We start from the raw sequence: 14,251 nt of genomic DNA, 5'->3' as shown, positions 1-14,251 counted from the left end.
ACACCTGTGCCTGCTTCTCTTGTTTCCCCTTAGTATCGCACATACCTCACTTTTACATTGACTTCGTTCTTTCTTACTATATTTCATTCTTTTCTGTGGTAATTGTTCCTTAGATTGATTATAAAATGATTAACATGAATGGCTGAATACCCTTTAATTCGTAGTTATTACAATAACATGTTATTATTATGATTGTATTAATATGGGAAATTATTTCCCACATTCTGTCAGTAAAGCCTGGGATCCTCCTGCTATTTTTAGCAGCTTGTATAAACAAGCTCTATTCTTAGGATTTTTATGCACTCTTAAAAAAATACGTTATTTACTTTCCACATTCGTTCTGAATCATGTTGTTCTTTATTTTGTAGTTGCTAGTCTAAGTATTCGAATTGAGTAGAAGCAGACTAATTCACATGTGTATATAATATTGAATGTTGTTCTCAAACACACACACTTATAAGATACAGTCCAATGTTGTTCACAAACACACACACTTATAAGATACAGTCCATTCTCTCTCTCAACAATCAATGATGCACAGAGAAATGCAACACTGCAAAAAACGAGAATAGATCCGGGGCTTTCACAAAAAATATGTGGCTTTAGACAGGCCTAGCGACACCTACATACACAATTGTACAGAACTTACTCATATCATACTCCATTCCTCCGACATCTAAAATAGTATAGTAGTTAATATTACGTAAGAGTGACACGCAAGTCATGACAAACATAGTTTGTGCCTTATGCAAAAAGTTATTCCAAAGTAACTCGATTTAATTTCAGACATTTTATTTAGTAAACCAACACATGACGGGTACAACAGTTATGCAACATAAATCCAAGTTCAAACCTCAACCGTCAATAGATAGCCACACTGACTAAATTGACCAATCGAAATAGATCCATGTCAAATAATCTGTAGATACAAGGAATGACTAAGGTTAACAACCATTATATTAATCATATTGAAAAGATCTCAAAATACATTGTTCTATGACCTTAATGATAAACCCAGAGATAGACCCAAACCCTAGTTATACAGCTGACTGATAAGAATCTCTCTCTCTCTCTCTCTTTCTCTTTCTCTTTCTCTCTCTCTCTCTCTCTCTCTCTCTCTCTCTCTCTCTCTCTCTCTCTCTCTCTCTCTCTCTCTCTCTCTCTCTCTCTCTCTCTCTCTCTCTCTCTCTCTCTCTCTCTCTCTCTCTCTCTCTCTCTCTCTCTCTCTCTCTCTCTCTCTCTCTCTCTCTCTCTCTCTCTCTCTCTCTCTCGCAAAATACATGCATGCCAAGTAGTGGGAAGTAGATCTGCTGCTTTAATGACACACAGAGGACCTAAAAAACGTATAGAGCTGACTGACAGGAAGCAATCAATGATGTATAAGTGAGAAACCATTTCATAACCTGTATGAACGTACCCAGAAGCAGATCATAGTTACACAGCTGACTAATAGGAAGAGAGCGTAGAACCAAAACAGAAAGCGATCAATGATGGAAGCCACCTGGATCCACTCTTCAGACTTCTGGTCCCCACTCAGCTGCTGGTCCACCTGTAGCCGGATCGCCCGGAGGTCTCTCCCCAACTCTCTCAACTCTGCCAGCTGAAGGGCTGAGGGAGCATTCCTACCCGATTTGACCTCCTCGCTCACAGCATCGGGATGCGCCTCTGTATTGGAGAGATGTGCCGAACAATATGCCGCTTGTAGTTTGGTTGTGGGTGTCTATACAGTAATATCAAGCATTCAGTTTGTCAATATAATCTAACCCTAGCCTAACAACACCATACCTGTTGAATTGTCTTGTGGTGGGTTTGAAGGCAGACCAACACAACAACCCAGGGTTTGAAGGACCACTACTCTCACCCAGCGGGGGACAGGAGCAAAGCGACTGGAGCTTGAGAAGAGGTGGGTGATGAGGATTGTCTCCAACAGGCTGGACACCATCAGAGCCAGGCAAAGAGCGAAGAAAACATCTGAGGATAAATAGGTGAGAGTGTGAGTATAGTGGTTACTTTTCAATTCGAGTAATATAAGTTAATTTTTGACCTCCCTCTGAGGGAAAAGAGTACCACTGACTTATGAGTGGTATGGTGTGGCCGGTGACCGGCAGCAAGTCATTCATTAGCAACAGGAAGACGGTGTAGCCTAAGATGAGGGTCATCTTAAAGGCCGAGCGGTCCACACTCTGTGGGGGTAGCAGGAAGCTGAAGAGGTCCACTGTGATCAGGAAGCAGCTGGGGATGAGCAGGTTGACCACATAGAGAGTAGACGAACGCTTTATTTTGATCTGTGATGTATAAAGAAAAAAGTACACAGTCTAGAGTACGGACAATTACGTTTTTTCCCAATTAGTTAGGCCCAATTAAATATTTGGGAATGATTCAAACTAATATTTTTCTACCATATTCATTATTATTATTATTCATTGAATCATTATTGACTTTACGGTATCCTTCTTCGGACACAATTATTTTATCTACTTTTTTCTAATAATCATCCAATAACCATTTTGTTATTCCTTTAGTTATAAATAATGTTCGTAAACATACCTCAAATATGAGCTCATCGTAACTCGAGTTTCCTTTATAAGCAGTGATGTTGATGAGCTGCCACTCTCCCACAGTGCTCATCTCATCCAAAGAATTCTTCAGAATTGCACTTGCTGACTTGGCCAGCTTTAGCCTGATGTCCCTGACTGTTGGATAGAGCAGACAAGGTAACCAATGTGTCAAAGTTCATTCATAAACTAACCATACAACTGTGTTGTATGTTTTTTTTATGTTTTTCTAACCCTAACCCCAACTATCAAAAATAGAACTATGTTCCCATAAGGCTACCAAATTACAACCATAATACCAAATACTCCCAGAATGCAATCATATCAACAAAATAAACCATAACAAAATACAGAAATAAGCCAATCAAAGTGCTCGGAGAAATAAATAAAAAAGATTTCAGGAGGGATCACTATCCACAAATTATCGTTTTTCAACTGTCAACCATTTAAGAAATTTGCCTCCCAGGACAAAACAATCTACAACTGTTCTTTGGCTCAGCATGTGATTGAAGCCCATCGACAAACCTTTACTGAATAAAAACAATATTAACCAACATATTTACACATCAAAACAATAATTAATGGTAATAGTATAAAACATGTCCACATGTTGGTTACTTGAAATATGAAGTCAGTTTGACTTTTACTTTGAGTGATGATTATAAGTCGTCCAGTTTTTGTCAAACCACTGCTTTGGGGAGTCTTTTGTTTTTGTTTTGCCTTACCTTTGTGGGTGTAGGAGTTGAAGGTGAAAGTGCAATTCTGGACATCAAAGGGGAAGGTGTAGATGTTCAGGTTGCAGGAGCTCAGCACTCTGAGCGGCATGTAGTCGTGGATCATGCCATCAGATTGGACATGCAGATAAGGCACAAATGGGGCTGTGTTCTCATTCATACTGTAAGAAAGCAACAAGAGCATTTTCCAACTATGTTAGAAAAAACATCAAGATTTTGTTGCATAAGCTTATAATGGTCAGAGAAGTAGAAACAATTTAGAAATAGTCATTCATTGAAGACAACAAATCTGGTTTTATGTTACATCACAATGCTCAGATAATTTGTGGAGAAAGGATGACAGTGGTTTCAAAAAACCAGAATAAGATTATTTTCTAAAGTCTAAAATCAACACTGTGTAGACTGGCCATTGTAGAAATACACTAATTAAATTACGTAGACTTCTGAGAGCTTTGCCCACTCATGCCCCATGATATTGTACAGTTGAATATCTCCATTAGGAGATAATGAACAAAGGCGCAACTCCACCCATGCATGTGGTGTCTGTCCCCAGAAGTTCTGCTATAGCACAATGGGACTGCTGGATCCAAATTAGGATGATAGCAATATCATGGTATATCTGACTGACACTGACTCTGGCACTCATACTAATCACCAAATTGTAAATTCTTAAACATTTTTAAGTATCTTTTACTTTAGTTTTTAATTTATTCTATTTTATTCTATTTTATTCTATTTTATCCTATCACTTATGTCCCTGCTTGTTTATATTTTGTTATATATATATCACTGTTTGTTCATTGTTATTGTCTTAATGTATGCACCTTATTCACCAAGCCAAATTCAGTGAACCATTCAGTGGTATGTATTTTCTTAATGAAGAGACGTACATGAATTCTCTTACCTTTAGGTTCAAACAACATCAGGCAGTAAGGTGATTTGAACCATCTGTATTGTGCATGTTTTTTTTACACTTAGTTATTGCAGTTCTAAATGGATCTTACAATTCATTGATGACCAGATCTGGTACCCAAAACTGGCTTCTAGGTAGAGAGATCTCATCAGTACCACACTGCTCTTGATCCCAGCTGATGAACTCATTCTTCCATGCCTAAATTACAGATTTGAATATAATATGCAATTTGTCATTTTGCTTTACCTGAAATATTCACAAGAATGTCTTTTTTGATCGTTTGGTGTTTATACCTACCATTTCTAGCCATATATAGGTATTCAAGACTTGAGCTTTTTCATCCTGAACAAAAAGAGGACAACAATTGGACAAAATGTAAATTTAAAAGGTATTTTCGCCATAGCAAACTACGCAATGGTGCAGTAAGATGTATTACTGTTTCACATTTAAATGTTTCCATAATAGTTGAGATTCAAAGGAGAGAACTCAATTCAAAATGCTCTTTCTTATATCAAATACATCGTCTTACAATTGTTATAGATTTAACAATTGAACATACCACTCCCAGTATTCCATACAGGATAATGGCCACAGAGACTTCTGTGTGATCATTCAAGTTCTTGACAGGTCGTACGTCCTGTATCTTAAAGACCGGTGATAGGGCTTTCAGCAGGCCAGAGGGCGTAGGTTTGGAACAATTCGGTGGGGCCAAGCACTGAACTGGGAACAAGTTCAGTGCTAAAAACTCTGAACAACAGCAACAACGAATAAACAAGGGCAATTGTTTACTCCATGAAAATAATACCAAATCATCCATCGGACAACTAGGGATTTTTAGGTATGGATTTGTCCCATAACCAACAAACGTAATACCCTGCTCCCTTTGTAGACATAAAGGGCTCACTCTAATGAAAACGTTCCCATGAGAATTCTGATTCTCATGGGATTGTACGCATTTTGAATATTATATTCATTTGCTATCCGTTTTTTATCTATTTTGCTGAATGACACTTATTATACACACTGAACCTTTGAGATATACAACATAACAATTAATTTCATGCTATGCAATCAGGGACATATAAAACAATTATAAATAATTAAAAACACTAGTTTCTAGCTACTAACCTTGGGTGACAGTAAAGATGATGAAAATCAGAGCCTCAAAAGGCCCAGCCAAAAGCTGAAGTTTCAAAAAGTAGTGTTAACTATATAAAAAAAAACTTAAATACAGAATTTCAATAGAATAGCCACAAGTAAATATGACATTGTTTAACTGCCATAACTAACTTAAAATTATATATAGTGTTAACCTTGAATTGTAGGGCTGCCATGATCTTGCAATTGACCGCTTCTGTTGTCACTACAAACCAGGTATCTTGGTTTCTAAAGAAAACATATTGAATGTATTATACAAAGAAGGGTTGCTTTAATATTAAATCATGAGAACATACACATTTTGTCTGGACAAAATTCTTCATTCATCTACAAAATCAACAAAACTAAGAAAAAACTAAACTAACCTTGAGTTGAGTTGCCTTTGCAGGTTTACATACTGCACGTGCAACAAAGATATATATAGTAATATGAGCTGGGGGTGACTTGAAAAAACCCACTTGTACAAATAAAGTGGTTTGTGCAGGGTGCTACTTTTCATATAGGTTGGTAAATACAAACTAGCTTCAGACAACATCTCCTGTCTACCAGAATGGGCCTCACGGATGGTCAATATGTCACCACAACGGTATCAAGTTCCTGAAATAGGCCTGCAGCCGTGGTTGATTGGGACCACCGTGCAGACGGCAACACAAACAAGAATTGTGTTCATGCAGTGTTACCCAACGGACCACATCCAAGTCATGATAAAAGAGGAACAACTACAGCTGAACACAGGCCGATACTTAAAATAAGAGAGTTAAGGTCTAACCTTTCAAGGACTATTCAGCAAATTATTCAGCGGATATACTGGGGTGGATTTGGAAAGAGAACTCGTTTTGTGCGATTTGATAACTTGAACACACTTAACACACTACTGGCCCTGGAGTGAGTGCCTACTATCACTCTAATAATCATTTAGAATATTGAAATTTTAATTTCCTTCCCAACCAAGTATTGAAATTCAAATGACATCTAATTGATCGCTTTAATAATGAATGACTTACAAAGTTATTAAAATGCATTTTGATTATTTAAAGCTCTGGCGTGATAGAAGCTGAACAGACTATTGGACTTTCACGACTTCCTAATATTGTGCATGAAGATAATCTCGACTTACTTAACCAAGCCTGCTCACATGTTGTAATAAGTGCTGTGTTCACTGGAAGTTGAAAGGTGTTGAAAATTCACATTAAGGCCAGGCTAGCTATTGATAAAAACCTTTATGTTTAATTCAATGAAACAAAGGTTATTGCATGGTGATTCAATTGTGTAGAAAATTATCTCCAAACAGGTTTAGAGATTTAAATAAACTCAGAACCTACCCTTTCTCTTTCGGCCAGCAATTTGTGTTAAATATATATGTATACATATCCGCTATCTCATTATTTTTGCAATCTGACCTACGTTTACATTGTATTTGGCTTGTTGAGTGAAATAGAAATGGTTTAGATTAGAAGATTTATCAAATCAGATAATTGTTTTTGATGCAGTTTTGGGTTTTGTCCAGCAGATGTCATCATCGCTTTAGCTGTATTATTTCATCTTCAATTACAGCCATACGGGAGTCCATTTGACAAAGTCATTACACCGACGCAGCTTGTGTAAATACAATCTTACTTCAGAAATCAGCTGGGAATTAGCTCTTCCATGCCACGCCATACAAGTGGCCTATCTATGTCCAAGTGTTAAAAAGCTAGGCTGCAAGTTTAGAATGGAACGGAGTTTGCAATATTTGGGATTGATTCTGGATTGCTATCTTTCCAAATCATTTCTGTATCATTTCCGGTTGCCATGTTCATGTTGGCCCGGCTGGTTCTCCTAGTGGCTCTCAGTGCAGCCCGGCTGGCCATTTCTACAGAACTGTTGGAAGTTGTAAAAACACAACGATCCTCACAGAGAACTTTAGAGCAGTCTTTATTTCAATATCATATATTCTCTCACAAATGTGTCTCTCACTAATTTATACAATGAATGAAAGTGATCACTGGTATCACTGAGCTTTTAGAAACAGCATTTATATTATGGTATCATTACAAGCACAGTGACGCTTTGTTTAATAATGTTTATTCATATGATCCCCCTGGTTGAAGGGTTGTTGCAGACTCAGCAGGCTCTTGGTATCAACACTGGTCTCCAAGGCAACTTACAATTTTCTTAACAGTGACCTGCAGTAGGCCAATGTCGCTCACTAATACCTGAAAGGAGATATGAAAAGAAAGCCCACAAACACTTTAACTCAAGTCACAACATAGGGTATAGATATATATATGCATGCCCATCTGTCATCTGCATAAAGTATGTTGAGAATACCTCAATAATAGAGCCTAAGTTGCTTGCATTCAGCTTTATGGAGCTGAAGATCCTCACGTCAGCAAACACTTTTATTGTTGAATCTAGGAAGGAGGAGGAGGTGATTTAGTGGGAACGTTGAAATACACACTCACACACAAATAAAATAAAAACACACACACACACACTGATTGTCATACTTCATATAATTAGGGACATACTTTGACTTGGTTCAATGACTGGACTCCGTGCTGAGAGAGAGAGAGAGAGAGATTAGCTGTGATATTCCAGACACGAATGCCTACACACGTCTCACAGCGATAGAAGAGACATTCAATGGGACTGTAAACCGTTTAGTTGTGATATTCCAGGCATTAATTCCTACACACCTATCACATTGATGGAAGAAACATTGACTGCGATGGGTAAATCTAGTTCTGATGCAGCCAATGCCAGTGTGTTTTTCACTGCATCGGCTGAAATCCCAGCTTCATTGTTGAAATCCAGGTCAGCGTTCACCACAGTCCCAGAACCCGGGCTGCAAACAAAAACACAAATAATAGTACAAATGATGAAATGACATTTAAAAACATTCATAGATAGTTACAGTACTGAATCATGATTCCAATGGGAAAATACAGCTTTTATATCACTCACCCGAAGCTGTTGACCGTAGCTATATTAAAAAGATTGCCATATCGAGAAGATAAGATGTCGTTCAGCTGTAAAACGAAAAAGAAAGGGTTTAAATTCAATATGTACACAGCAAAGATTCACATGTGTACAAAGTTTCCCTCAACAGTTTTTCATCATAATAATAATAATACATTTAATTTAGAGGCGCCTTTCAAAACACCCAAGGTCACCTTACAGAGCATATAGTCATCATACATTTTTTAAAAAACAAGACATTGTGGAAAAATAAATAAATAAATAAATAAACATAAGCAATAAGAAATAAATAAAACAAAAACAAGACAAAACAAAACAAAAAAACAATCAAAACAGTGATCAGTTAGACGTTGTGTGCGAGTTTGAACAGGTGAGTTTTGAGTTGTGACTTGAAGGTTGTAATGGTGTCTGACTGTTTTATGTGTGGGGGGAGGGAGTTCCAGAGCCTGGGTGCTGAACAGCTGAATGACCGGGCACCCATTGAAGTGAGTCGTGATGTGGGGATACATAGTAGTCCAGCAGAGGTTGAGCGGAGGGAGCGGGAGGGAGTGTATTCTTGGAGGAGGTCGCAGAGATAACTGGGGGCTAGGTTGTGGAGAGCTTTGTAGGTGAGGAGTAGGGTTTTGTATTGGATGCGGTAATGTACTGGGAGCCAGTGAAGTTGAATGAGGACAGGGGTGATGTGGTCAGATGATTTGGTGCGGGTGATGATCCGGGCGGCTGAGTTCTGAATGATCTGCAGTCTGTTGATGAGTTTGGTGGGGAGTCCGGTGAGGAGGGCGTTGCAGTAGTCTATGCGTGATGTGACAAATGAGTGAACTAGGATTTCAGTGCTGGATTGGGTCAGTGATGGGCGGAGTCTGGCGATGTTGCGGAGGTGGAAGAATGCAGTCCGGGTGATGTTGTGAATATGGGGTGCGAATGAGAGGGTGTTGTCCAGGATGACGCCGAGGCTCTTGACTTTGGAGGAGATTGATCATATATGAGATTGCGTTTGATTAAATCTTTTGGAGACAAGTTGTCAATATTATGGTTTTATATTGTTATTATAATATTATTATAATATTGAAATATGAGATTATAAAATGTGAGATTATTATTAAGAAATTAGGTAAAGCTCATTACACGTCAAAATCCACATGTACATAAACAGTTACTATATATATGGAGGATATGTATTAAAAATCACAGCATAGAACTCTGCCACGTTTTACTTACAAAAGATTCCGTTTGGCTTTTAAAAGTCTGGAACTCCACAGAGGATCTGTTTAACAGATTGATATCGAAAGCTGTTACCAGCGTGAACTTTAAAAGAAAGCTGCTTCCTGTCGCTGACTCATTAGTTGTATTTTGAGTTGTTAGAAGAATCTCATCCACTGGTGGAGATGTTGTGTTGGATATGATGATGCTGAATGTTGCAGGAGTAGTTCCATCGGTAGAAAGGACCACCGATTGGGCAGTGACCTCTGTTATGTTTTTTGAAGAGGGTGTAGTTTGGGCTACATACCCCCATTAGAAGAACAATAGACATGAGGGAAAAGTAGGGTTAGGCTTCCTTCCGAATGAGCAATGGTCACATTGTATAAGCAGACGTGTAGCACGGTTAATAAATAAACATCCAAAGCTCAAAGTTTGATATTTCTGTGAGGAAGTTAGATGAATGAAACCCAAGTCAACAGTCATCAATTAATAACTCAAACACATTGATAACTCACCATGAGCCCTTTGCCCCACCAGCAAGCAGATGGAGAAGAGCAGTCTAACAAACATCCCAGCGGCCTTGTTAAATGAAGAGCTCAAGGTGTCTATTGCTCGAACAATAGAAATGTTTCAAGGAAGGCTGTTTTTAGATGTGCTGCGAGACCGGTTCATCTACACCACTGTCTTCAAATGGACAACAGGAATGTATGGTTCAGTATGTTGGAAGGTCTATTTTAGGTCTTTTTTGAAAGACCGGTAAATCTGTAATTGAACCCAGACTGAAAGACAAATCTCACCCGACTGGAAGAAAGGAATGGCTTTTTATGTTGTTCTGCCACGCCCGGAAACGACCAACGTATTAGTATCACGTTAATAGTTGAATGGTTTATTGTTATATCAAGACATTTTTCATGTTATAACAAGATATTTTTAAGTTATTGTGACATGCAATCACGTCGCCTTGTAATAATATACTATTTATCACGTAATAACATATCGTTATAATGGGAAACATTTCAGTTTATAAGGTGATAAATAGTATGTTGTTATAAAGTGATACATTATATATTGTTATAACGTGATTATATAGAAAAATAGAATAGAAATAGAATAAAATAGAAAACAACGTGGAATTTGGCTTGTTAAAACGACTTGATTAAGTTCCACTTTGGCTGTTATTGAGTACGGTATGATAAGGATGCTTACATTATCACGTGAATTGTTTCACGTTACAACGTGAAAAGTTTCTGGTTACAATCAGATAAATAGTATATTGTGTCAACAATATACTATTTGTTTTGTTTATTACGTAATAACTTATATGTTCGATAATGTTGTGCAGACGTATTTTATAATGTTGTGTTAAGATGTTTGATAATGTTATGCAAAGATGTTCGATTATGTTGTGTACAGGTGTTTGATAATGTTGTGTAAAGATGTTGGATAACGTTGTGTTGTGTTGGATAATGTGTGTTGGATAATGTTATGAAAAGGTGTTGGATGTTGTCACAAGAAAGGATGGGTGTGTGTGTTTGTGTGTGTGTGTGTGTGTGTGTGTGTGTGTGTGTGTGTCTGTTCTCTAACCCTATTGCATCAAGATGTTCCAAATGAACTACTTGGCAGTATTTGGTAGTTCTGTGTCACCAAAGGACACAAAAATTTGAGAAGGGGACTTCTGTTTCTACAGTCCTTCTTCCTTGTTGACATTGTTGAAATGTTGTTGACTTTGGAGCCCAGCTCGTTCTCTCTCTCTCTCTCTCTCTCTCTCTCTCTCTCTCTCTCTCTCTCTCTCTCTCTCTCTCTCTCTCTCTCTCTCTCTCCACACACACTTTTGTTTTTTTTTAATTGGGAACAGAAAAAACAGTATATATGTACGTGGCTATGGGAATGTGTCTGTGTTTGTGAGAAAGAAAGAGAGGGGGTGAGAGTGTGTGTGTGTGAGATACTTTGTGAAAGTCCTGAGAAAGATTTATATCAAAAGGAGATACTATATGCATTCACTTGAGTGCCTAACTCAAAGTATACCAAGTAAACCAATGCCTCCATTTCGGAAGTAGTATAGAATTGTGTTTGGGAAATTATTTTGTAATTAATCTTGACATGATTTGTCATCATGGGGAGGGACATTGTGTTTAAAACATTCACAGCATTTCTCATGTGAGACAGGGCAAAACTAAGATTTGATTAGCCTAGGTTACAATATATTTACGGCAACAAAAAAGTAGAGTCAATAAAAAAAATGATGCATTCTGATGTGCAGTTCCCATTACAGTTAATCGGAATTATCTTAAAGGGGACATATTATGAAAACAACACTTCCTGGGATTTGGGGTGTTTTTTGGTGTCTCTGGTACTCCCACACGCATACAGCGGACAAGCGCTGGGCGGAGATATTTGCGCATTTCCGAAATAGATGTCTAATTTGTCAGGTTGCCATGTGACTGCCTGGCAGGGAGTCTGGTGGAGCTGCCGGACTTCCGCCAAAGCTCTGGCGGCAGTCTGGCAGCTCCGGCGGGGGGAGCTCTGGCGGCAGTCCGGCAGCTCCGGGGGGCCCGGTGTCTTGATGGTGCATTGATAAGTTCGGCGGTTAACACTCTAACCAGCTCAGGTTCGGATCCCCGCAAAAACGTCGACAGGGAATGAAACATGAGGGGTAACACTGTCGATATTTATCAAATAAAACATAGGGGGTGACACTGTTGTTTTTCTTTGGACGTCATGAAATAAAACATAAGGGGTAACACTGTCGTTTTTATCAAATGAAACATAAGGGGTAACACTGTTGTTTTTTTATTGGTCGTCATGAATAAAAACATAAGGGGTAACCCTGCGTTCACACCAAAAGATGCAAAAAGTTGACGCGCGGCACGATCCCATTCAAAGTGAATGTAGAGACGCGTTGCTGCTTTGCTGCCGCAGCATTTGCTGCAGAGAAAACCGGCAGCAAAATTTGATTTGCGGCGCGGCAAAATCTGATTTGCACGTGCGGCGGGCGCGTTCACGTATTTTGCGACGCGCCAAATGCTGCTCGAGTTGAAATATTTCAACTTTTCGGTAGCAAACGCGTGATGACAGCCAATCAGCGTTCAACAGCGTTGCCACTGAGGCGTTGCCACTGAGTGACATGCCGTAACAGCCAATCAGTGTTACTCCCTTGGAGTGACCTAGAGTTCACTACCGTTACATTTATTTAGTAACTCGAAAAAACCCACAAATCAGCATTCTGTAGTGTAGTTGTGTTTACAGTTAAACTAAACTATGAGTATGCTAAAGGGCTAGAAAACAACCCCAAACAAAACCCAGTTGGGTGCGAAACTTCCCGCGCTGCAAAACCTTTGCTGCGCCGCAAAACTTTTGCGGCGCCGCAAAACTTTGGCGTCAACGCGTTCGGGCAGCAAATGCATCTTTTGGTGTGAACGCAGGGTAATACTGTTGTTTTTTATTGGTCGTCATGAAAAAATAAATAAAAATTCTTTCTCAAATAAAATATAAGGGTTATAAATATAAATACACTGTTGTTTTTCATCAGTCATCATGGGAAAAAAACATAAGGGGTAACACTGTCGATATTTATCAAATAAAACATAGGGGGTAACACTGTTGTTTTTCTTTGGTCGCCATGAAAAAAAACATAAGGGGTAACACTGTTGTTTTTCTTTGGTCGTCATGAAAAAAAACACAAGGGGTAAGTAACACTGTTGTTTTTATCAAATGAAACATGAGGGGTAACACTGTCGTTTTTATCAAATGAAACATAAGGGGTAACACTGTCGTTTTTTATCGGCCGTCATGAACAAAACATAAGGGGTAACACTGTCGTTTTTTTCAAATGAAACATAAGGGGTAACACTGTTGTTTTTTATTGGTCGTCATCAAAAAAAAGAAAAGGGGTAACACTTGTTATTTTATTGGTCATCATGAATAAAAACACAAGGGGTAACACTGTCGTTTTTATCAAATGAAACATGAGGGGTAACACTGTCGTTTTTATCAAATCAAACATAAGGGGTAACACTGTCGTTTTTTATCAAATGAAACATAAGGGGTAACACTGTTGTTTTTTATTGGTCGTCATGAATAAAAACATAAGGGGTAACACTGTTGTTTTTTATTGGTCGTCATGAAAAAAAACATAAGGGGTAACACTGTTGTTTTTTATTGGTCGTCATGAAAAAAAATATAAGGGGTAACACTGTTGTTTTTTATTGGTCGTCATGAAAAAAAACATAAGGGGTAACACTGTTTTTTATTGGTCGTCATGAAAAAAAACATAAGGGGTAACACTGTTGTTTTTTTATTGGTCGTCATGAATAAAAACATAAGGGGTAATACTGTTGTTCTTTATTGGTCATCATGAAAAAAAACATAAGGTGTAACACTGTTGTCTTTTTCAAATAAAATATAAGTGGTAACACAGTCGTATTTTATTGGTCGTAATGAAAAAAAACATATAAAAAAAAGAAAAAATTGTCTTTCTCAAATAAAATATAAGGGGTATCACTGTTGTTTTTCATCAGTCATCATGGGAAAAAAACATAAGGGGTTACACTGTCGATATTTATCAAATAAAACATAGGGGTTAACACTGTTGTTTTTCTTTGGTCGTCATGAAAAAAAACATAAGGGGTAACACTGTTGTTTTTCTTTGGTCGTCATGAAAAAAAACACAAGGGGTAACACTGTCGTTTTTATCAAATGAAACATGAGGGGTAACACTGTCGTTTTTATCA

At 38.1% G+C, this 14,251-nt stretch overlaps 1 protein-coding gene and 1 pseudogene across 1 annotated transcript; both read right to left on the bottom strand.

Annotated features, from left to right (window-relative positions):
* Nucleotides 1-1,396: 1,396 nt before the first annotated feature.
* LOC130393493 (5-hydroxytryptamine receptor 3E-like) lies at nt 1,397-7,210 on the bottom strand (annotated as a pseudogene).
* A 111-nt stretch (nt 7,211-7,321) lies between these two features.
* On the bottom strand, nt 7,322-10,283 carry LOC130393700 (uncharacterized). The gene is made up of 7 exons (XM_056604414.1): nt 10,037-10,283; nt 9,540-9,820; nt 8,307-8,371; nt 8,039-8,187; nt 7,871-7,900; nt 7,671-7,753; nt 7,322-7,555 (listed from the first exon to the last, which is right to left on the bottom strand). Exons 1-7 carry the CDS (start codon nt 10,089-10,091, stop codon nt 7,481-7,483), a joined length of 738 nt encoding a protein of 245 aa, XP_056460389.1. The 5' UTR covers nt 10,092-10,283; the 3' UTR covers nt 7,322-7,480.
* Nucleotides 10,284-14,251: the final 3,968 nt, after the last annotated feature.

Source organism: Gadus chalcogrammus, chromosome 12 (genome assembly GCF_026213295.1).
Source record: "Gadus chalcogrammus isolate NIFS_2021 chromosome 12, NIFS_Gcha_1.0, whole genome shotgun sequence".
Taxonomy (NCBI): Eukaryota; Metazoa; Chordata; class Actinopteri; order Gadiformes; family Gadidae; genus Gadus; species Gadus chalcogrammus.
This window is presented reverse-complemented; position numbering and strand designations above follow the sequence as displayed.